Consider the following 24,850-nt stretch of genomic DNA (forward strand, 5'->3'; position numbering starts at 1 on the left):
CTTTTCCCCCACCCTGCATGTAGTAAAGAAAACCTAAAACAGAAACTGGAAGATGTTTTCTTTTTCTTTTCTTTTTTGTTAATCCTCACCGAAGGATATTTTTTTCATTGATTTTTAGAAAGAGTGGAAGGGGAGAGGGGGAGAGTGGCGGAGAGAGAGAGACACATTGAGTGGTTGCCTCCTACACACGGCCTGACTGGGACCAGGGGTTGAACCTGCAACCCAGGTACGTGCCCTTGACCGTGATTCGAACCTGACACCTTCTGTGTGCCGGCTGACGCTCTAACCACTGAGAAACACCAGCCAGGGCAAGATGTTTTCTTAATAAATAAAGGTTTGTAATTTGACCCTCACTGGTGTTACAGGTACTCTAATGGGCAGTGATAATCTAATGATACAAGGAAGTTTAGTACTACACAACCCTGTGATAGCCTGAGTGTGTGAGTGTGTGTTTGTGTGTGGCGGGGGGTGGGGTGTTATAAGCAGGTCTCTAATCTAGGGAGCAGCTGACCTTCCTGGCACTCAGCCAAATGACAGAAAGGAACATGGGATTGGAAGTTGTTGCTCTGAATTTAGGTAACATTGAGACCTGAGTACTTTGAGCATCCTGAAGGCAAAAAAAAACAAAGAAACTTCAAGTCTTCAGAGAGGATATCTCTAATGGGCAGGGAAGATCACATTCTAGGTCTCAGGAGTCAGAATAGAAACCACTGCAACCCAGTTATTCTGAAATGAATTTACAAGTGAAACAAAAATACTTTGAGGAAAGTAGGTAGGATTCAAGAAGAACAGCTGGGCTAGTGATAAACTATACTGGGATTAGGGGTTAAAAGAACTGGAATACACCCAAGCCCTTAACCAGAGCCTGTTTCCTTATCTGTAAAGTAGGAACAACAATACTGCCTTGACTACCTATCAGGGTAGTGTAAGACTCAAAAAAAGCAGAATAAAATAAGTTTAAAGTCCATCAGAAACCATTAAGTTCTATATAAATGCAGGGTACTATTTTATGATCTGAAATACAGGAGTCCAGATGATCTCTATGATTCCTTGGAGTTTTAGTTGTAAGATTCTATATTAACTGAGTGTTATACTAAGTCAAAGCAATCTTCAAAAGGATTCCACAGTCATTATTCTAGATATTGACAGTGGCCAGCAAAGAAGTGTGCAAGAAGGGTATGGTTCCTGATTTAGGTGTTTTTGCCCACCAGAAAGTAGAAAAGGGTCAGTAGAGTTGAAGAGTAAATACAATTCAATGTCAGCCAAAAGAACATGAAGAATGGCTTAGCTTTCTTTTCTATGTAATTAATGAGACAAGTACAAAAGACAGTACTATATTTTATAACCAGGCAATAACATATATTTAACTGGAAAACATAGAGAATCCCTACACTCAATCACAAAAACTTAAAAGTCTGGAATGGAGACAAAAACAAAAGTGAAACATATAATACAAAAATACGTAGCCCTAGCCAGTGTGTCTCGGTGGTTAGAGCACTGACCTGAGAATCAAAGTCTTGGGTTCAATCTCCAGTCAAGGGCACATACCTGGGTTGCAGGTTGGATCCCTGGTCCCAGTGGGGGCGTGTGTGAGAGGCAACCAATTGATGTGTCTCTCTCACATCAATGTCTCCCCCCACCCCACCTTCCTTCCACTCTCTCTAAAAATCAATGGAAAAAATATCCTTGGGTGAGGATTAAGAACAACAACAAAAAGTAAAATGTAATCAGCACTCCATTCTACTATTTGATAGGAAGTGTCAGAATTTGTTGTAAACAAGTTTGAGCAAATAGTCTATGAAAATCACTTTATTTTTCCAAATTTTTGTGATGAGATTTTAATGGTATCTAGATAAATCAGGTGCTACTGTATGATAATCTACATAGCCAAGAACTAAGAAGTATGTAAAAATAAGGTTTGTAAGCAATCCAAATAGTTGTTGTTAAGTTCAAGTACTAAAGAAGAGTATTCCAACCTAAACTCTATGGGGTCCCCTGGGTTCCTGACCCCAGAGCAGATCAGATGCAGGAAGTTGGAAGTAGAGCAGATTACCAAAAGATGAGAACAATGGCCACTTCTTACCTACAGTAACGGAGAGAAAGAAAAGGTATAAAAAGCAGTACCACACAGCTCAACATTTTGGAAGTCATTATTTCATGGTATAAGAACTGCCATTCATGATCATGACTTAATCAACAAGAAAAACAAATATATATAATAATATCTATCAAAAACACTTCAAATGTAGTGGGCTTTATATTTTAAACTTTCAAGAGTTTAGTTTTAAGTATTGGGATAATTAATGTGCATGAAACATCTTTTTCTGGAAGACTGTGTGTACAAAAACTTTACTAAATTAATACACACACGAGAAAATATTAGCTTAGCAGTGAAGGCCTTTATCAGAAGCACGTGCTAATTATGTATTATCTCTATGGTAAAGCAGTAACAAAATACTATTGCATATCTAGGCCAACTTCCAGGAAAAGTTGTTACTAAATGAATTTATAAGTAAGTTATCTTTTTCAAAATGTTATATTAATAAATATATTAGAGCCAGCTAGCGATAACAGAATGGGAATTGGGAGTGTAATTAGATTAAAGTGGGAGAACATAAAAGATTAGATGAGATAGGTGAAAAGAAGCTTCAGAAAGAAATAGAAAAAAATGGAATGGAGGAAAAGAAAGAAGAGACCAGAGTCTTTGGAGAGGCAAGTGGGGGCATAAATACAACCAGGAAGGCTGACAAAAGTCTTGGGGAAGGAAAAAGAGGTATGACATGTGCTGGATTACAGGGCTAGTCAAATGCTTTTATTGCTCAAAAATTTTGAAAACAAGACTATATATGAAGCTTTAAAAAAATAATAATTCTTGTTTAGGTGGAGGGTATTAGGACATAATTCAGCTGTTTTCTCACCATGTCTAATGTAGTTACACTCAATTTTAGACAACAAAAAATGGTTTTGTTGGTATCCAACATGATTTTTATTGGTAACTAGTGAAAATCTAGGCTTGATTCTTATCTAGCTGCAGCTGTCTGTTTATATATGATCTACCATTTCTAAAAAGGACTCTGAACAACTTAATTTAGGACTCCATTCCTCCTAACAAAAGGAATTTTTTGTTTTGGCCTTTTTTTTTTTTTTTTAAATCCCATCTTGTGAGTGGCTGCTAGCTCTGTTCCTCCTAACCTTGTTATTTTTCTTCTCTGCTACTCCTCTTTGCACCCTTGGTGGTGCTTCTCCTATCTAATGCTTTCAGGAACTAGAAGTGACAGCACCAAAGTGCCATAGCACAGCATTATGGCCTACCACTAAGGTGTGCTTTCCAAGTTCCCAGGCTTGGTCAATGTAAACATTAAAGAAAGAGTTCCATGTACCCCAAATTATCATTGAGAATAATGCATTCACCAAAAATAATATAAGTAAATACATTAAACTTAGGTTTTTTCCCTCCAGGGCGAAGATAATATAGTAAGACATCTACTATTCCTTTCCTAATTGAACCTTATACTTAATGTCCAATGCACCCAATTTTTCTGGACAGGAAACTTTTATAACTTTTAGCTAGATATCTTCCTTCTCTAAAATCAGTGCATGTCTCTCCTTATAACAAACCACCTTCTCAGTTGTTCTTGACCAGTTTTCTGTCCTAGCAAACCTGAAGGGGCCAACATACTTTTTCCACCTGTATTCACTGTTCACTATTAACAATAAACAATAAAAAAGGCAGGAGGGGAGAAGGGATGGGAGGTGTATTTGAAAAAATTAGAGTACAGTCTGGAACAAGTAGGCTCCATCTGACTGAGACGCTTTAACAACCAAATTTCTAAAAGGCTAGTTTGTAAGTAATAAGGATATAAAAGCTATAGGAGAAATGAGAAGACACAGCAAATTACCTCATTATAGTTTTTATCTACAAAAAGACATGAATATCATTATGAGAGAAAAAAAGGCAAGAGCCTGTCTCAAACTTATATGAAAGGACTGCTTAGAAGTTCCTTCCTCAATCCAAGATATCGTTACAGGAGTCATAAATAGGAGTTCACAGTATTACTATTGAGTTCTCTGATGGTTGGCAGGATTAAAAAATTTTTTTCTTAATCTTTTTGAAAGGTTCGCTTAATTGTGCAAAGTAATAAAATACTCACCCTACCTTTGAGGTGCTCAGCTAGTAGTCTGGGCAAAAGAATGATAATGCAGAGTGAAGAACAGGTGCCTTTCAGAATGGCCATGATAGTGAAGCTGCTATTCCCAGTGGGGTTGGGGGAAAGGAGACTGGAGTAGAGCTGCAAGAAGCTTATGGGCCCAGGGGAATGGGACCTGAAGGCAGTAGCAGGAGCTAAGAACCTTGTAGGATGAAAGTTACTCAAAGTCTCATTGCCCACTGGGCAGAGTGCAACTTGCCTGTCAGCTTTTTCTCCAATAAGTGCACAAGCAGTTGGGTAGCATTCTAAGGTGAGGGCTTTTAGACCTGGTTAAGTAGCTGCAAGGAACCCTAAGCTGTAATGGTTTTTACGGACTCTGGATGTACTCTAGCACAAGTTTTGGGTTCCTCTAAGCTGTAGAGGTGGCACACTCTGCCCTCCTGATAGAAGCAGCTAAAAAGGATGAAGGGAATTCCTACAGTAACTGCATACTTAGGACTCTGATTTAATGATAGAAATATGAAGAATGATGTACTTCACAGAATACTTATTGCTTGTATCTTAAGGAATTGCAAAGACCATAAACATGTAATAGGATATTCTAGACACACCACAGATTCAAACTTAATAGAACATTGGTAGGTGGGGGGGAGGAAACCCACAACAGCTGGCTTCTGAAACATGGAAAACAGTAGTAGTTGAAGTAGGAATAATGGGAAAAGGAAATTACTCAAGATTTTCCTCGGTTGTCTATACATTTAAAAAAATGGGAAAACAAAACAAATAACCAAGTTACTTCACAGAGCCCACTGCTTTTCTAACAATGGGTTATTATCAATTTGAGAGGGCTTAAGGCTCCTCTACTAAAAAACAAAACAAAACAAAACAAAACAAAACAAAACACTATTCACTACCTCTTGCTGTGAAAAGCAATTTTAGGTATGTTAAATTATTTAAAATTAAGAGAACATCACTACAGTAAATTAGAATGCAAGTATCCATAATTTGGACACACAAGACACTAGTAAATACTATTCTAGCTGTTAACTAAATTTCATTATACAATAAAAAACATTTTTTACTTTAGTAGAACTGTAAAACAAAATAAGTACACTGTTAAAAATATTCAACTAGCCCTAAGCAGTGTGCTCAGTGGTTAGAGCATTGGCCCATGCACCGGAGGGTCTTGGGTTCAATTCCTAGTCAAGGACATGTAATTGGGTTGTGGGTTCGCTCCCCACCCCTGGTCGGCAGAGTGCAGGAGGCAACCAGTTGATGTGTTTCTCTCTCTTCCCCTTCCTCCCTCCCATCCACTCTCTCTGAAAAGCAATGGAAAAAATATCGTCAGGTAAGGATTAACAAAAAAGAAAAAATTTTTTCCTAGACTACAAAGTGGGAGATTAAACAGAAAGATGATATATGGCCCCTCTCCAGGAAATTACAGCCATGTAACGGTGGGGATATGTTCTGAGAAATGGTGTCATTAGGTGATTTCACCATTGTGGGAACATCATGGAGTGTTCTTACACAAACCTAGGTGCTATAACCTCCTATATACCTATCCTATATAGTTTAGCCTATTGCTTCTAGGCTACAAACCTGTACAGCATGTTACTGTAGGGAATATTGTAGGCAACTGTAACACAATGGTAAGTATTTGTGCATCTAAGCATATTTAAACATAGAAAAGGTACAGTAAAAATATGGCATGAAAGATTTAAAAATGTACACCTGGCCCTGGCTGCTGTGGCTCAGTTGGTTGAGCGCCGTCCCATGCACTGAGAGGTTGCCGGTTTGATTCCAAGTCAGGGCAGATGCCTGGGTTTCAGGCTTGATCCCCAGTAGTGGGTATGCTGGAGGCAGCCAATGAATGGTTTTCTCTATCGATGTTTCTCTCTCTCCCTCCCTCTCCATTTCTCTCTAAAAAATAAATTAAAAAAAAATATTTAAAAAAAATGTATACCTGGCCCAGCCGGGGTGGCTCAGTGGTTGAGCATCAACCTATGATCCAGGATACTGAGGTTTGATTCTTGGTCAGGACACATGCCCAGGCTGCGAGCTCCATCCCTAGTGTGGGGCATGCAGGAGGCAGCCAATCAATGACTCTTTTATCATTGATGTTTCTATCTCTCTCCCCTCTCCCTTCCTCTCTGAAATCAATAAAGAGATATTAAAAACAGAAATGTACATCTGTAAAGGGCACTTACCATGAATGGAGCTTATAGGTTTCAAAGTTGCTTTGGGTGAGTCAGTGACTGTGTAGTAAGTGAATGTGAAAGCTTAGGACATCACTGTACACTACTGTAAACTCTATAAACACTGTCCTACAAGCCCTACCCCTGGTTCCTTCTGACAAGGTCAGAAATAGAACAATGAAACTGTCAATGCTGCTCCATTAACAGGGAGGTGCGTTGGATTGATTGGTAATACTGAGGAGAAACTGGTGGGTAAGTCATAGATCACCATAATAGTGACTGTCAAGAAGGAGTAAAAGGCGGCCCGAGGATCAATAGTAAAAAGAAATCAAGATGGGGACATAAAGGAACATAGGGGATTGTCATAGCAGTGTGGTTTTGGCTATTGCATATTGGAGCAGCGGTCATGTGAAGTAACTTTGTGGCACCCATTTTAATAAGAGGGTATTGCCCGGCCAGGTGTGGCTCAGCAGTTGAGCATCAACCTAGGATCCAGGAGATCCTGGTTCAATTCCCAGTCAAGGCACATGCCCGGGTTGCAGGCTCAATCCCCAGTAGGGGGCGTGCAGGAGGCAGCCAATCAATGACTCTCACATCATTGATGTTTCTCTCTCTCTCTCCCTCTCCCTTCCTCTCTCTGAAATCAATAAAGATATATTTTTAAAAATAAATAAATTAATTAATTAAAATTAAATTAAAAAGAGGGTATTGCCCTGGCCAGTTTTCTCAGTGGTTAGAGCATCAGCCAAGGACCAAAGGGTCGTGGGCTCGATTCCAGTCAAGGGCACATGCCTCAGTTCCAGGCTCAATCCCTGGCCCCGTGTGAGTGAGGCAACTAATTAATGTGTCTCTCTCACAGTGATGTTTCTCTCTTTCTCTCCCCCCCACCCTCTCCTCTACTCTCTTAAAAAAAAAAAAAAATCAATGGGAAAAATATCCTTGGGTAAGGATTTAAAAAAAAGAGGGGGGGTGGTCTTTAACATGGAGAGGGTATAGAACTGAGGACTCAATATTTGACTTTGGAAATTTGTTTTGGTTCCATTGACCCTATCTGGTACAAACAGCTCTCTCTGGCAATGAACTGATGAAATAAATAAAACATTTCTATGCTTTACAGCATTACGACCTGAAAATATTTCCAAAGTACAGAGACAGGCTGGTTCTACACTATCACAGAAAACTTTTATCAAAGTGGCAGTGGCAATTAATACTTGTTAAGATAGTTGCTGTGGACCTGTATCCTTATACAGGATCTTAGGTCCTCAACAAAGAATTTACAGCCATTGTCTCTGAAGACCATTAAGCTGGATCTGGGAGAGCTCTGAATATGTAGTGCTGGGGGGGAAAGGCTCCTCTGTGCTAAAAGAGGTCAGAAGCTGACTGACTGAGATCTGTGCACTCAAAATTGAGGTGCTGTGAGAGAACATTATTGCCGAGCCCCATAGATATTGCTCCTGTCAAAAAAATTCCTCCTGAACGACATATCCTTCCATTTCTTATAAGAAAGCTTCTTGTCTTGCTAAAATACGGCATTCTCTATAGAAATTTCTTTTCGAACACGAAAGTGGGATTAAAAAGGTGAGGGGAGAAAAAAACCAAATAAAAGAGATGATGACTAACAAGTTGTGCCCTTTCTTCTGCAGTAGGGCTGAGTGCAAAAGACGGAAAAATGTCCACAAATGCCCTACAGAGACTAGCAGTATAGGGAACATGACAATTCGAGAGTTTTCCTTACAGTTTTCTTTCCTAAGAAGTTCTTATAGATCTTAAGTTGTAGGGCTCAGTTTAAGAACAAGAGGCCACCAGAGTCACCAACACAGGGACCCTCAAATACCTGTCAGTTCCAGTGGCCTAGCCTGTCCACACCCACCTCATCATCACTGTCAGATGTCTCAGAGTCTGAAGAGGCTGCAGGCTGACTCACAGGTGGCTCCTTCTCCTCAGAGTCACTGCGCTTCCGCTTTGCCAGGGACAAGAGCTCCTAATAGGGCAGAAGTAATCAAAATGAGTTTTGTTAAACAGAAAATAAATATCCAAGAATAATAAGATGCACCCTCCCTAGATCTCTGCTACCTCTTTGTGCTTTTAATTGAAAGACATCATCACGGGAACTTTTATCACATGAATACAACCACCAGTATTCCTAAGTGCTAAAAGAGATATTTTCAAAATTGTTCCCTACCTCTTAATGGCAAAATATATGTGTGAAATCCAAAAGTGGATATAAAACTGACCTGTAGAATACTTCCAAATTGTCACAATTTTCTCTATAAGCTAGAGAAGTACTGATTCTCAGGTATTTACATGGTAATACCCATGTTTACAAAGGCAATTTGCTGACTGTTCTTACTGGTGTAGCTAACCAATATTCTGAGCATCCTTTCACTGTAATTCATAATAAAATTGGCATTTGTGGGCTGATTTGAATAAGCTGACAAACTGCAAGTTTCTAAGGTAAATTTTTTTTTTTAATGCATAAGCCAGAAAAAAAAAGAAAAGTATTTTTCCAGTGGTTAATCCAAGGTCTGATAATTAGCCGCCAATGTGCTGGCCACTACATCAGAATCCTAATTTCACAACCCCAATATTCCCACTCATCACTTCTGCCTTGTCCTGGTGATTTAGGAGCGATAGTGGGGGAAGGGTATGCCACTGAGTAAGTCGTGGCTACAACCAGGATCTGTTCTCTCAGTGTTACCCTCTCCTGCTACCTCTCCCAAGTTCAGCCCAGTCACTTAAAAATGCAACAGAAGGATACTTGCTCTGGTTCTTGCTCTCTGTTAATATCAATACCAGCCCACAATTATACTGTACTTACTAGATGCCAGGTACTTTTCTAAGCATCTAACATTTACTCTTCACAACAACCTTAAGGTACCTATTATTATCATCCCCATTTTTGTCTTGCCAACAATTTATTTATTTGTTTATTTATTTATAATGCAATCATCCACATTTAAAGATAAAGAAACTAAAGGGCAGGAGAGGTTAAGTAACTTACCCAAGGTAACATAGCTAGTACATGATAGAATTGGGATTCAAACCAGGGTAGATAGAATCCTAGAACTCCTAATTCAGACATGGTTTACTAGTCTAAAACCTTTTTCCCTTCTGCTAAAAAGAGAAAAATACAACTAATAAGTACAAGTAGTATCATTCCTTGATGATGATGGTGCTATACAATTATAGGTCAAGTGCCAAGATAGATTTTTAAATAATAGACTGCTAGAAAGTATCTGTTTTCTTATTCCAGTTTCTATTTTAGGAGTATACCCTCCTTGGCCAGAATGAGAAAATGACCTTCTCAGATTAACAGCTGACATGCTTTCTTTCATAAGCAGTCATGAAATGTTATCTTCTCATTTCATTAGAGGGAGCTAGCACACCAACTTCCTGAAAATGCTGAAGATCATAAGAACACTCTACTTTTTCATACCAAAATGATTAACTCCTATTGACCAAATGCAAGTTATAGCAACAGCTGTGCTTATGGTATTTTATTTTATTATTATTTTTAAATATATCTTTATTGATTTCAGAGAGAAGAAAGGAGAGGGAGAGAGAGAGAGAGACAGAAACATCAATGATGAGAGAGTCATTGATCAAGCCCGCAACCGGGCATGTGCCCTGACCGGGAATCGAACCCTGATCGCCTGGATCCTAGGTTGATGCTCAACCGCTGAGCCACGCCTGGCCGGGCGAAGGTATTTTAAAAACTTGAGGTGTAATTGACATACAGTACATTTTATCCCTTCTTAAGCACAGTTTTATGAGTTTGACATATAGTTTGACCACTCCCACAATTAAGACATGACATACCATTGGTGCCCCAAATACTGCTGTAATCTGCATTTGGCTAATAGGAGTTACTGTTTTGGTATGAAAAAGTGTATATCCTTATTATTTTCAGCCTTGCCAAAATGTTGGTGCTCTTCATATCCTTCCCCCAAGCCCTGGCAACCAGAGACCTGTTGTCTGTCCCTATGGGTCTGCCTATCATAGAATATCATATAAATGAAATCATACAACATGTGACCTTTGAATCTGGCTTCTTAGCATAATGCTTTTGAGATTCATTCATGTTGCAGCATGTATCAGTAGTTTACTCCTTTTCATTGTTAAGTAGTATTCTATTAAATGGATGTAGCACACTTTGTTTATCCATTTACCAGTTGAAAAACATTTGGGTTGTTTCCATTTTAGAGCAATTATATGTTCATGTACAGGTTTTTGTGTAAACATTAAGTTTTTATTTCACTTGGGTAAATACCTATAAATGGGATTGTTGGGTTATACAGTAATTTGTGTTTGGTCTTAACTATTATCTTTTTTCCCATATTAATTACCTTAATGCAAAGTTATAAACTTTACAAAGAATTCTGGTAAGTAATCTCTTTCCTGACCTTTGAGGTTCACAAATATACCAGATTTGGATACGCTATCAAATTCTTCTCTAAAACATTAACTATTACATGAAGTAGACATGCATTAAAAGTTACTGTAACTAAAGTGTTAAGATGTTAGTACTGCCTTTCTGTTAAAGACCTTCCACTCTGTACTAAAAACCTAACAAATGGCTCTCCTTCAACAACAAACAACTGCATCTGATAGGTACAGTCCCTCCTCTTATACAACATTAAACATCATATTAACAATAACATGGAGACAGCACAGTCCTTTTTAACAGTGTGAAAGATACCCTTTCCACAAGTTGAGAATTGTATAGGAAGTTACTGGGAGAATTCATGGCAAGGCTACTCTCTATAGTTAAGTCCTTTATATTCTACTAACGGCTCACAGTACAGTTGAACAGACCAACATGCAATGGAAAGGTCTTTCCAACCTCGCATACATAAAGGGACCATAAGATCTGCTACCTGTAGGGGTTGATTTGTCCAACATCTGTGCTCAAAAAAGCCAATCTAAAACTGATTCTTGCACAGGGGGTAGGTCCATCTACAGCTCTCTCCTGCGTGCCTGCTTCGCTGTGCCAAACTGATTGAGACGATGTTTCTGTGTGTCTGGTGGTTCTTTCACCATCATCCCTGTATTTCATCTCACCCAGTAAAAACTGTCATTTATCTCGGCATTTCTCTAGGGCAGAGGTGGGGAACCTTTTTTCTGCCAAGGCCCATGTGGATATTATAACATCATTCGTAGGCCATACAAAATTATCAACTTAAAAAATTAGTTATGAAAAAAGTTCCTAGATTTATTGAATTTCGAGTTCTGCCTGCGGTTGCCTTGGCAGGGCCAGACCAATATATGGCCTGCAGGCTGGACGTTCCCCAGCCCTGCTCTAGGGGAATGGGAGTATAGAGTGCCAGCATGGTATATATCAAACTTAAGCTGAATTAAAAATCTGCTTAAAGTAATGCCAATGCCCAACATACTATCGGTAGGGCTGTGTAGGATGTCATATCTGGCTTCTACAGTAGTTTCATTAACATTGTTTAAAAGCCACATTTAACATTAAACTAGACTGCCAAAACTGAGACCTATAATTAAGCAACCCTAATTGAACTAAGGTAATGTTTATTGAAACAGTATTATTCTGGTTAAGATTAAAATTCTAATCCATCAATATGTGAAGACTTAAACCTTAAGATTTAATCCCCCCGCCCCAATCATTCACAAATAGTGTATTTTCTGTGATGTCATATCAGGATCAACCTATAATAGAGCAACTTAGCTCCCTCTTACATACTTAAAGAAAATTAAATCTCATCTCTTTAATCAAATTTCCCATGACCTCATGTAAACGGAATACATATTCTGTACTACAGAAAAAGAGAACAGAAATCCATATGGGCAAAGTTGAGGTTTTTATAGCCAATTAGCATGCTGAGCTCTTTTTTACTTATTTATTCCACAAATATAACTAATGAAGTAATTACTACCAGCTAGGGTGACCAAACATTCTTGTGTGCTCAGGACTGCCCTGGTTTTAACACTAAAAGTCATGCATTCTGGGAAACTCCTCAGTTCCAGAAAAACCAGTACCTACTATCTACCAAGTGCTGGATAGACAGTCATGAAGAAAAATACAGTCCATGATCTCACGGAACTTAAAATCAAGTAGTGGGGACATACAATAAACAAGTAAAGAAACAATTAATTGTACGTAGTGATAGTGCTAAGAAGGAAGTGAATCAAGTAAATGGGAAACCTATCTGTGATAGGATGATTGGGGAGGTTTCTCTGAGGCAGTACCATTTAGGCTGAGACTAGAAACTTTGGGAGATGAAAGACAGGTGCAATTTTTTGGACAGAGGTCTCCAGATGGAATTGCTAAGGCCCTGAAGCTGACAATAGGTTGGTTTAATCAAATAACTGAAAGAGAACCAATGTGAATGGAGCTTACCAGGCAAGCAGGAAAAGGAAGGAGGCAGGTTAGAGGTAAGAAGAAACCAGATCATTCTGATGTTTATAAAACAGGACCAGGAACCTGGCTTTTATTTGAAGGCAGTGCGGAGCCGTCAAATAATTTCAAGCAGGGGAGTAACCATCTCAGAGGGTTTGTGGAGAGCACTCTGACTGATAGAGGAGCAGACTAGAGGGGTCAGGGTGGAAATGCAGAGAGGAGTCAGGAGGAATCCACAGCAGTATCATCAGAGTGGATGGTGATGTAGACACAGTAAGTAACCACAGGGACAGAGAAGTGGGAAGACTTAGAGATGCTGAGGAAAGAGTAGTAATTCACAGAGGTTTCCATTTGCGATGTTAATGCCTATTCTTTCATATCAAAACGGTTGGTAGAGGAACATGATATCATCAGAGGAGGACATTGGTTACTTTCCAGGAGTAAGGAATGGAACCATTCTATAGTATGTTTAGGGACACAGAGATATTTCTGTTCTGTTTCAACAAGAATGTGCTATTTTTATAATAAAACAACAAAAGAAAAAATCAAATATAAAAATCAAATAAAAAATCAAATCATTATATATAATGAATATATAATTAAAAGCCCTTCTAAAGTAATTATTCCCAAGTGGCAGTGTAACAATCCTCTACATTTCACATGCTGGCACAAAAAGTGGGAACTTTCTCTTCAAGTTTCCAGCAAAGTATAATTGTAGATAAAATACTGAGTTATATTAAAATGCACAGAACTGATAAAATCAAATCCGTTTTCAACCCATTCAAAATAAAAGGTACATAAAAGTTTTAAAAATTCTCCTACTGTTGTTTTTACTTAGCTCTCTCTCCTAATACACTTTCTAACTAATGCACATTTCTACCCCTTAAAGAAGGGATATCATTAAAGCAGGGGAGCTAGAGCAAGAACCCCCAAACTGACAATGTCCCTTATAAGTGATCCCACTGTAACCAGATTAGAAAACTTGGTAAGTAGCTTTTGCCAAACAGCATGTGCTTATTCAACAAAGATTTAGTAAGTGCCTACTCTGTGTCAGGCAGGCATTATGGCTACCTCATAGACAACTTTAAACTCTACAAATGCAAGAGTGAACTCATGATCTTCACCTTTAAACCTGATCTTCCTCCAGGGTTCTCTGCCTCATACCAGACAGAGCCTCCTTGTTCTCACCCCAACATCCAATCAGTCAAGTCTTCTCAGTTTTAGATTCTGAATATTATGTCCAATCAAATCTACTTTGTGTTGTCTCTATAACTACCATACCAATCCAAGGCAGGCATTCATTCAACAAACACCGACAGAGTGTCTGCTTCATGGCAGATATTGTTCTAGGTGCAGAAATACTAAAATGAACAAATAGCCACCCGGGCTGGGTAACTCAGCTGGTTAGAGCGTTGTCCTGATACGCCAAGGTTGCAGGTTTGATCCCTGGTCAGGGTACATATAAGAATCAACCAATGAATGCATAAAAAGTAGAACAACAAACTGATGTGTGTTTTTCTCTCTCTCCCTCCCTTCTCTCTCTAAAATCAAACAATTAAAAAAAAAACAACCAAAAAATTTTTAAAAAACCAACACAACCAAACAAAGAGCCTTGACCTCCTGAGGCTTCCATTCTAGTGAAGCTTCTCTCACCCCCTCTCCAGATTACTATCTGCATAGCAGCCTGGGAAAACTTTATAAAAGGAAACTCTTAACACCTCTTCCATCTTAAAATCTTTCAATGGCTTCTCATTACCCTCAGAATAGAGTTCAAAGTCCATAACATTGGCAACACTGCCTGTAGTTTTAAACTTTTTAACCCCAGCACATAGTACATAAATTATACCTCATAACCCAGTATACATGTACATGTATATATAAGTTTCACAAAACAATACTTATTATTATTATAACTAGGTTTGACACACTTGATGTTTTCTATTAGATTCAACTTCATTTCTATTTTTAATGCTGGTTGTGATCCACTAAACTGGGTTTTTCATCCTCAGAGGGTCCATACAGCAAACTACTTCTGTAGCTTCATCTGTATCACTCTCTCTACAATTTCAGTAACTGTGCTTCTTTCAGTTTCATGAGGGTGCTAGGTCCTTCCTGACTTAATGCTTTTGTACATGGTGGTCCCTCAACCATGAACACTCAACACTTCTTTGTATTTGTCAGTCTCCTAAGCTCCTTTCCCCTACCACACAGTCCATGTCTCGGTTTAAATGTCACTCCCACCAGGCTAGTATAGGATCCCTGGTCATACTCTCACAGTATCCTCGCTCTTCCTTCATATACAGTCTATAGTGAAATGATTCTGAGCAATACCTGCCCCTGCCCCCCCCCACCCTCTCTCACTCCCCTCATTTTATTTTTCTTTGTCTAAGCTCCTTGAAGATAGAAATTGCTTCCATTTTGTTCACCCTGTAGCCCTAGTGCCTAGCACTGTCCAACACATTTGTTGAAAAATAAAAAATCTCTGCCCTTGGGGAACTTATAGTCTAGGAAGGGAGCAATAAGTACACCAACAGAACTGGTGTCAAAGATGTGTTTTGAATTCTTCCTAAGAGCCTTTCTGTTAAAGCTCCCATGGGACTCAACTGCCCCAATACTTTTTTAGAGAGAGTGAAGGGAGAGAAAGAGAGAAACATTGATGAAAGAGAGACACATCAATTGGTTGCCTCCTGCACACACCCTGACCAGTGCTGGGGTTCGAGCCTGCAACCCAGGTACATGCCCTTGGCTGGAATCTAACCCAGGGCCCTTTAGTCTGCAGGCCGGTGCTCTAACCACTGAGCCAAACTGGCTAGGGCCAAACATTATTTCTAAAGAAAAGTCAAGTGAAATTACGAAATGAGTTTCATGCAACATTAGATGCAACATTATGACACAAATTAAAAACTTCACAAGTCAACACTGACACTTCTCACAAGTTCATCCTAGACTTGAAACTATGCTCCAATGGAAAAAACACACAAGACTATATTAATGAGAAGCACAGCTTTTTAGTTTCCCAACTTTAATGGAGAAAGTTTATGGAAGAATACTTTACAACATCAACATTTTTACATATAATGTCTAAAAATAATTCCTAGACAATACTTAGGGGGCCTATTCTCTCAAAGACAAATTTAATTTTTGCTATTTTAAAAGTAGGATGAACAGAGACAAACAGGACGTGACAACTTGATCACTATTTTAAGTAAGAAAGGAAATTATGAAATAAAGCATGTCAATATGCATGTGGCTCAATTTTTTTTTCTTGAGAAAGGCAGAGTAAAGTTTTTATAAATGCTGTATTGATCTGAATAGAGAACTCTGATTCTTTTATTACTTTGGACACTTTTCATTTTCTAGGACCCACTGCATAAATATTATTCTGTGAAAAGTGACACACATTATTATCTCCATGGAGGTACATGATGGGGTAAAAAGCCTAGTTTGCCTTAATTCTGTTTTGTTTTGTTTTGTTTTTTCCAAGAGGCACCAAAAGCAAGTATCTTCATGATTTGCAATTTCTTTTTAATCCTCACCCAGGGATATTTTTTCCATTGCTTTTCAGAGAGTAGAAGGGAAAGAGAGAGAGAAACATCGATGTGAGAGAGACACATCAACTGGCTGCCTCTCGCACGCACCCCAACCAAGGCTGGGGATCGCCTGCAACTGAGGTATGGGCCCTTGGCCAGGATCGAACCCGGGACTCTTCAGTCCAAGGGCTGACGCTCTAACCACTGAGCCAAAGGGGCTGGGGTTGATTTGCAATTTTTTAAATGTTGAAGAAAGAGTGTGGCCAACATAAAAAGTAAGGTCACTATCAGGCCACATGTTAAAAAAGAAATCCTTCAAATTCTCTAAATTTTGAGTTTTAAAAAGCAATGAAAGTTAAAACAAATTTAAGCAACTCTGATTCAGTTACTACATACCTCTTGCTCTCAAGAAGAAAAGCCAAAAACAAACAAACAAACAAAAAAGGCCTCAATAAAAAGCATCCCAACAATTCAAATAGCTTCATATATTTACAAGAACCAGCAGCTCTGCCACCTTAAACACCTGTTAAGTTTCTTCAGTTATATACCTTAACATACTCTGACTGAGAAAGGAAGTTATTTCTCTCCCAAACTACTTAGAGTGTCTTACTAAAAAGATTAACTTGCATACAGATAGTGGTCTCAGTTATTAACATAAATAAGCACCTGGACTGTACCTGGTAAAAATGTAGAGTCCAGGACTCTATCCCCTGAAGGTCTGATTCAGTAGGTCTGGGATGCGAGCTCCTGCAAAGTATATTTTAAATAAGCATCCCAAGCAGCTTCTGACATAGGTGGTCCTTCTTCTACCACTAGAAAAAAACAGCACAGAAGGCTCACCTGCCTCACCTTCAGTAAGGACTAAGTTGGAGATAATATTTCTGACATAACAGCTAAGATTCCCATCTGGAAAACCCAGGGACAAAGGACCTCCTTACTAACTGTGTTCCACTATCACACTAGACACTCAGAGATTTGTCATGGCTTATTCTTTTCCACAAGGACAATACACAAGACAGCAAATACGGTGTGATACCCCCTATGAAGACCCAAAACTAGATGGAGCAGCCCAAGGCATCTTGGTTAGGAGAGCACAGAATGTATTAGTTTTGTTCTGAGGATTCTTTTTTTGTAATTGATTTTAGAGAGAGAAGAAAGATGGGGGAGGGAGGAGAGAGAGAGATTGAGAGAGAGAAAAACAGTTATTTGTTGCTCCACTTATCCATGCATTCATTGGTTGATGCCTGAATGTACCTGGGGATTGAACCCGAAACCTTGGCGTATGGGGACAATGCTCTAAACAACTGAGTTACCGGAGCATGGTGTTCTGAGGATTCTTAAAGAACCCCAAACCAGGCTGACTTTGAACTTCTAAGAGTCTCTGGTGAAAACTTCTAGAGGGCAGAGATCTTTCTCTGACTCCTCTGGCAGCCTCGCACAATGCTGAACATACAGATAGACTGAAGGCATTGGTACCTCTGTTAGGATGTGCAGGCAAAAGGAATTCTAAGCTGGTTCCCACCTGATAAAAGAATGTCAATGAGTGATTGAAGAGGAGGAAGTTGAAATTGCTATTAAAATGTATTAGGTATTGCCCGGCTGGACGGCTGGAGTGACTCAGTTGAGTGTCTGTCGTCTTGTGCACAGAAAGGTTACCAGTTAGATTCCCGGTCCCGGCACATGACTGAGTTGAGGGTTCGATCCCCAGTTGGGGCACATATGAAAGACAACTGATCACTGTTTCTCTCTTACATCCATGTTTCTGTTCTCTCTCCCCCTTCCCCTCTCCGTTCCTCTAAGCATGTCCTCGGGTGAAGATAAAAAAACAAATAAAAATAATGTATTAGGTGTTACTTACACATTTCATGCTAATTTCTTTTTACAAATAGATAGTTGGATTTAAAATTACAATCTTCTCCAACTCCAATTCCTACTTCAGAAAAGCTCTGTGTGGATCTGTCTACCACAAAAGGAAGTTCTCAACTCATTTGTCAGATTCTATGGAAAATCACTAAGGGCAGAATAATTTGCTTACTTTATTCATCATCAGAACAAATGTCTTAAGACTGCTTTCCCAAGGAAGCCCCCAAATAATCTTTGTAATTGATGTACCAATTTTCTCTAAACTATTCAATGTATTTTACAAACAAGAATTGTAGCAACATGGAAAATCACCATTAAACATTCTTGTTTTGCAATATGAAAACTTAAAAGACTAACAGATTAAGTTGGTATAGTAGAAAGAGTACATGCCTTGTTGTCATGCAGATTTGGGTCCAAATTCCAACTCTACCACTAACAAATTGTGTAAACCTTGGTAAATTACTTCTTCAATCTCCATTTTCCTCATATGTAAAGTGAAGAAAATGATACCAGCTTTACTATAACTTGAAAACTTGACAATGTAAATAAAACACCTAATTAAGGTGACCAGTTCACCCTGGGCACTATAAATGGTAGTTGATATTATTATCGAAAATATCTATATTTCTAGGTTGGAAAATAGTAAAAAAATTAAAAAGGGTTCTAGTTCTCCTAAGTGTTAGTCTAAAATTACCAACAAAACTTTTACAGTCAAGACTATATTTTTATAAATTTCAGGAGCCTTTCAGTGAGAACATTTTCAACTTACCTTTTCAATTCTATCCCAGAAAAATTCTGATAGTTCTCCACAGACCCTGTTACTTCTCCACTCCCCTTCCACCATTTTCAAAACAGCTTTCTTTTCTTCAAATATCTCCAGCTCTCCTCTTAAAGTCCTGTTTTATGCCCTCATATTTTAGTCCTGAGACCTCTGGCCTAATACAAAGGACCGGCACCAAACCATTTATACAAAAGCTTTATTTGCAAGTCCTTGTACCAACATTTTTACAAATACTCGATTCTTACAACGGCCCAATTATAGATATATAAGGCTGAAGTTATATCTAGATTTTACAGTTAGGACCAAAGATACATAGCTAGAAAACAGCATAGCCCAGCCTAGAATTCAAATTTTCAGATTCCAAGTTCAGCACTTTTCCCTACTCAACTTAAAAAGCTAATACTACCTCTTGCATGGTCTTTCTTCATATCACTTATTCACAAAACACGGGGTGGGGGAGAAGCCCTCTTTGTATCTCCCTGTATCACTACAGCACTGCTACAAAAGACAGCTTCCTCCCTACACTATTTTCTAGAGTATATAAACAGTTCAAGCAATCCCAAGACACTAAGACCAAAAGTTATTTTCAATAGTTCCTGCAGAATCTTCAAGTGAGAAAGAATTCTGGGATGCTGCATGAAAACGGCCAAGAGACCGCGGCCACAGTCCCTCCATGCCGCCCAGTATTTCTCCACTTCTGCCCTCTTTCCTCCTCCTAAGAGTTTTCTTCAATCTGACATCTCATCGGGGACCCTTCTCAACCACTAACGACCCTTGTTGCCAAATGCTAGATTCGTGCGCAAAGCTAAGTCTTCCACGCCAAGCACGGCACAGGTTCTCTGGAACATTTAGGATAATGTCCCTTCTCTCCGTCCACATCTCTTGTCTGAAAAACTTCATCTCCCAGAGCTCGCACCTTCCTGGCCATCCCCACCCCCAAAGCCCCACGCTCACCCCTTTCGCCTCCTCCAAAACCTCCAGTCTCCCGGGTTGGCAGGCGACACTTCCTATCTCTCCTGGCCCAGGTCGCCCGGCCTGCAGCCCGCCGCTCCGATCTGGCCCCAGCAGATCAGGGTCCCCTCCGGTCCCCCAAGCCCGAGGCCCACCAGCCGGGTCCCTGCCCCGCCTCCCCGCCCAAGGCGCCAAGTACTCAGGGCTCCTTCTCCAGGCCCCGGCCGGACTCCGAGGGCCCCGGGAGCTGCGGGGAGAACAGGAAGGAGGCGGCAACAGCGGTCAGGGCGCGGGGCGGACCGGGCGCTAGGGACGGGTGGCCCAGGGCCCGGCCGGTTCCCAGCTCCAGTGGCCCGGACTCAGCCCTCCCGCTCCGCCGGCCCGCGCCTTCGCGGCCTTCCCTCACCTGATCCAGGTTCTCGTCGCTGCCGCTGTCCTCCGTGTCCGAGTCGATCACCACGCGGCCTTTCCGCTTCTTTACCATGGTGGTCCCCCGGCTCCCACGCCGGACGCCGCCCGGACTCCCCTCTAGCCCGCCTGCCAGTGGGACAGCCACTGCTACTGCCACCGCCGCCGCCGCCGCTCGACCCACACAAAGGCGACCGCGCATGCGCGCTCCACTCCGCCCCTGGCCCCGCCCCCCACTCGGCGCACGCCGTTCGCCAGCACTCGGCGCCCCGCCCCTACCACGCCCCCGACGTAGCGTGGGAGGCGGGGCCCGGCACCCGGCGCAGTTCCCGGCAGTGGACCCCTTTCCTTCACCCCGCGTGGGCCCCTGGAAGTCTTGGGTGTGTTTCCGCTGCAGGGCCCAAGCACAATGGGCTGTCTACCTGTCGTGAACTGGAGCCGCAAGCATATGGGTTCTCTCGGAGGGGTCTTTCAACTGTCCGACACTGAAGAAGTGTCGAGGGCGAAGTCAGGGGGGCTGCCCTCCTGGGAGACTCAAGTCTCCTGGACCACCCCGAGGGCACCCGTTGGGGGAATGAAGCTTTTCCTACTTAGATTGTGCAAGTGACAACTGAGCTGGGACGTGGAGGGTACGTCTGAGTTACCCAAAAGAAAAGTAGAGGGAAGGGTGTTCAGAGCAGAGAACCGCGTGGGCGAAAGCCGCGATAATAGAAAAAGTTGGGTTCAGGAAACTGAAAGTTCATTATGGCCGGACAGATGGCATGGGGTGTGGGGATAAGGCCACGGGCAGACCCAGCGGCCACATCATTCAGAGTCTAATGAGCTATATTAGGAAGTATTGAAAGATTTCGAATGAAGAATGACATTATTAGATTTGTGTTTTAAAAAGATTACTCTGCCTCCCCAGAGGGAGGCCATTTAGGCTGTTGGTATCATTTTAGCAAGAGATGGTGGTGTCCTGAACGACGGGAGAAGTGGAATAGGACGGATAATTTGGAAGTTAGAATTATCAGGTCTTGGAGATTAGTTGGGAGTGGGATAAGGATGAGGTCCCAGACATAAGTGATGCTCAGGTTCTGGCATAGGAAGCTGGTGGTAAGTGCGCCCTGCGTCGAGATAAGGAATACAGATGGGAGGAGGTTTGGGAAACTGGTGTATGTGGGGAATAAGTTCAGTTTTATGCCTGTTGAGTTTGAGGTCAGCTGATAAAAAGGGCAGATCCAGAAATGCTTTCTAGGTTTTGGTATATAGGGTAAGGAGCATAAGCGATAACAACTTGAAACTGTTTCTAAAAACTTTTTGGAGACCCTTAATTCATTATTCTGGTAGTGAACTTGGGAATTAGACCCCAGACTTCCCTAGGCATTACTGGGCAGAAACAGGTTGATGAGTTCTTGGTCTCTGGCTCCCTTTTTCTGTCTAAGTTTTATTTTCTCCAGCAGGTTTAAAGTACATATCACAAATGTGCATACCTTAAAATAGTAATAAAAGAAAAATATTAAACATAGAGACATCCCTGGAACTAAACACATACCTACATGTCCAATTTGCTGCCAGTTGGCTTGACAAGGTGTTCGGGATCCAGGTAGGGGAAACGATATAAATAAGGCCCAGCTACTGCCATATTCCAAAGTTTTTCTAAGATATAACCCCTAGACTTCTTTCCCCCAATATATCCTTGGAACTGAGACCATGGCCAAGATGACTCAAAATGACCAGGCCAGCTCCCCCATTTCTAGCCAGCCTGAAGCCTGGTGCCCTTCTGTAAGGTGGGGTCCTCCTTTTAGTGTCCCAACCATCTCTTAATTAATGGGCTCCGGGCCTAAAAACTTGCTCAGATCTGAAAGTGGGCAAAGGATGGTCACTTTTTATTGGGGAAACTACTCTCAGTCCTCTGATCACCCAACCTTGATTTCTTCTGATTGAAAAGTTGAGGAGTACCCATGTTGGCTGCCTATTTTGCCAATGGGGATGTTCTGTTAGCCATTTGCATAATTCTCTGAGGGTCAGGCCTCCTTGGCTATAACTCCGACCTTTCTACTCATAATTGCATCTACCTGGCTTCCAGCAGTTAAGTGCTGCCACCAGGCCTCTTGTTTCAAGATCCTTATCACCCCATTGCTGTTAGCTGAGTTTTATAACAGCCTCACCTACTCCTACATAGGTGAAGCCACTCACTGAACTTCTAGTGATGCTGATGCACCTTTCATTATCACATTCCTTATGGCTTAGTAAATGAAATATCCTCTTGGTCTTCACATGGAACATAATCATTTGGTGGGACTTATGACCTTATATAGTACATCTCCTTTGTTGTGCTCACTTCTCAGCTTTTTAATCCCTTCCTACACCATGTAGTTTTGCAATTCTGGCACTTTTTTTTTTTAAACTCATGTGGGCTCTAGAGTTTTCCATGCTTCTCAGAGCCTTTTTTTTTTTTTTTTTAATCCTTACCTGAGGATTATTTTTCCATTGCTTTTCAGAGAGACTGGAAAGGAGAGAGAGAGAGAGAAACATTTATGTGAGAAGACACATTGATTGGTTGCCTCCCACAGAGACCGAAACTAGGACCAGGGATTGAGCCAGCAACTGAAGTGCATGCCCTTGGCCAAAATCAAACCTGAGACCCTTCAGTCTCAGGGCCAACACTCTAACCACTGAGCCAAACTGGCTAGCGCTCAGAGCCATTCTAGTAGTAAACTTACACCATTTCCTGGGTCTTTGGCAGAGTGATAAATCCTGTATCTCAGGAGGGTGCTTCCAAATCAATAAACGCTCCCTAATCCAACTTCACATTCTGGTCCCCTTGATCAAGCACCCTCAGAATCCAGGGTCTTGCCACTCTCCCAACTTTTGCCATTACATGCTTAGCTAGTTCTTGCAGCTCCTTTGTGGTATAGTCCCTTTCTTCCCTTATCAGGGTCAGTATGTTCCCCACTGGGTTATGTAGTGTTTTAACCCTAGTTATTGGCCTAGTGTCCAGGAGGGAGGTAAGGGTACATGTTGAGGAGGGCACATGCAGTCTTACAGGGTATAGGCCTCTTCACCATCTGATAGCAAGAGAGGATTGCTGGATGGTGAGCCATTTCTTCAGGTTTAGAGGATTCAGAAGAGTGTGAGACTTCAAGATCTTCAGTGGCATCAATCAGATAGCCATCCAAAATGTCATGGTCGCAATACTAGGGCCCTGGCCTTGGCTTAGCTGACCTACCTGGCTTGAGAGTATAATCTTACTAGAGTTTAGACTACTCTAATGATTATCATGGGCCTCAGCTTTCCCTGCCCTCCCACTGCAGGTGTTGAACCCCTCTTCATATGCTATTAAGGAGGCCCTCTGGCTTTCACACTTTACTTTCAGTAACAGTGACCCAATTCTATATTATAGTTACTATGCCCCCTCCATATTTTTAAAATGCCTGATACATCCCACCAGTTAGTACATTCCCTTCTACCAGCATACTATCCCTATTCACCAATAATGAAATATTTAACAATTGGACCACCAGATCTTCATTGTCAGCTGTGTGGTGAGTAACCCAACTTCTAAACATTATTTTATTGCCTGCTTTTTTGGACCACTTCTAGCACCAACTGTTGCAAGTTGGGTTCTCCAAGAAGCAGACTCTGAGATGCAGTTTAGTGTGCAGGATGCTTATCCCTGGAACTGACAACTGTGGAAAGGAGGGAAAGTAGGAGAAGTTCAACTGTAGTACGTATCTGACTACACTATCAACTGATCACATAGACTCTCTGAAGCTGAAATAAATGGTCAGAGTTGTCCCACATTGGGCTGAAATGGCTAGACCTTTATAGCCCTGCCTCATTCACTCATTAGCTGTAGGGCATCTGGGAAGGCTGTGATCCTGGGAAAGGGGTGTCCCTGCAGTTTAACCAGAGGCTGAAGTACCTGAGAGTTAAAGGCCATCAGCTGGGCCAGCAAGTCCTTTCTTCCTGTATGACACATCTCCATCCAGAAACTGAAGCACAGAGAGGTTCCCAAGGTCACACAGTTGGTAAGTAATGGAGCCAGTCTGATTCCAGAGTGGTGTTCTTAATTACCATCGGCAATTTGGTACCTCTGCCTAGTCTGATACCAACTATAGCCTACTTATCCAAAGCAGTCAGGGGCCAGCCCACCAGAAATAACTTTAGTGTAAAACAGGTAGAGGGACAAGATTGTAAAGGTGATCTAGACAGGACAGGGAGGTAGAAACAGAGTAATCAGAAGGGGGACTCAGGAAGGGAAAGTTTTCTAGTGGATCTCCAGTACTGCAGGAGAGGTGCCTTGAGCAGTTGGCATGCCCTGTCCATCACCCTGACTGCATCTCCTGGAAGCCTGGGAGTGGGTAATATGCCACTTCCACAATTTGGAAAAATATCACTTCATAGCCTCCAAGTCCATCTGCTCTGAAGCCCCTGTTCTCCAAGCAGTCCCCTAATCCAAGAACACTTTTCCTCCTGGAAAGAGACTATATTGCTTCTCTGACACAAATATTCTTGGCAAACATCCTTCTAATGGTAAATTGTTGGTCAATCCTATAAATCACTCCCTTTGTCTTTGGTTAATAGGAACCCCTTTGCCATAAGCTGATCATTTTTCAATAATGAAG

At 41.2% G+C, this 24,850-nt stretch overlaps 1 protein-coding gene across 1 annotated transcript in view; it reads right to left on the bottom strand.

The window, feature by feature from the left end:
• Positions 1 to 20,442, bottom strand: part of RTF1 (RTF1 homolog, Paf1/RNA polymerase II complex component) — a 61,610-nt gene extending 41,168 nt beyond the window's left edge. Inside the window, exons 1-2 of the mRNA XM_016220410.2 lie at positions 20,239 to 20,442; positions 8,214 to 8,324 (exon numbers count right to left, since the gene is read on the bottom strand). Of these exons, the coding sequence (XP_016075896.1) occupies positions 8,214 to 8,324; positions 20,239 to 20,442 (315 nt within the window). The remainder of the gene's footprint in view (positions 1 to 8,213; positions 8,325 to 20,238) is intronic.
• Positions 20,443 to 24,850: the final 4,408 nt, after the last annotated feature.

The sequence above is a fragment of the Miniopterus natalensis genome, chromosome 1 (genome assembly GCF_054644295.1).
Source record: "Miniopterus natalensis isolate mMinNat1 chromosome 1, mMinNat1.hap1, whole genome shotgun sequence".
NCBI classification, from domain to species: domain Eukaryota; kingdom Metazoa; phylum Chordata; class Mammalia; order Chiroptera; family Miniopteridae; genus Miniopterus; species Miniopterus natalensis.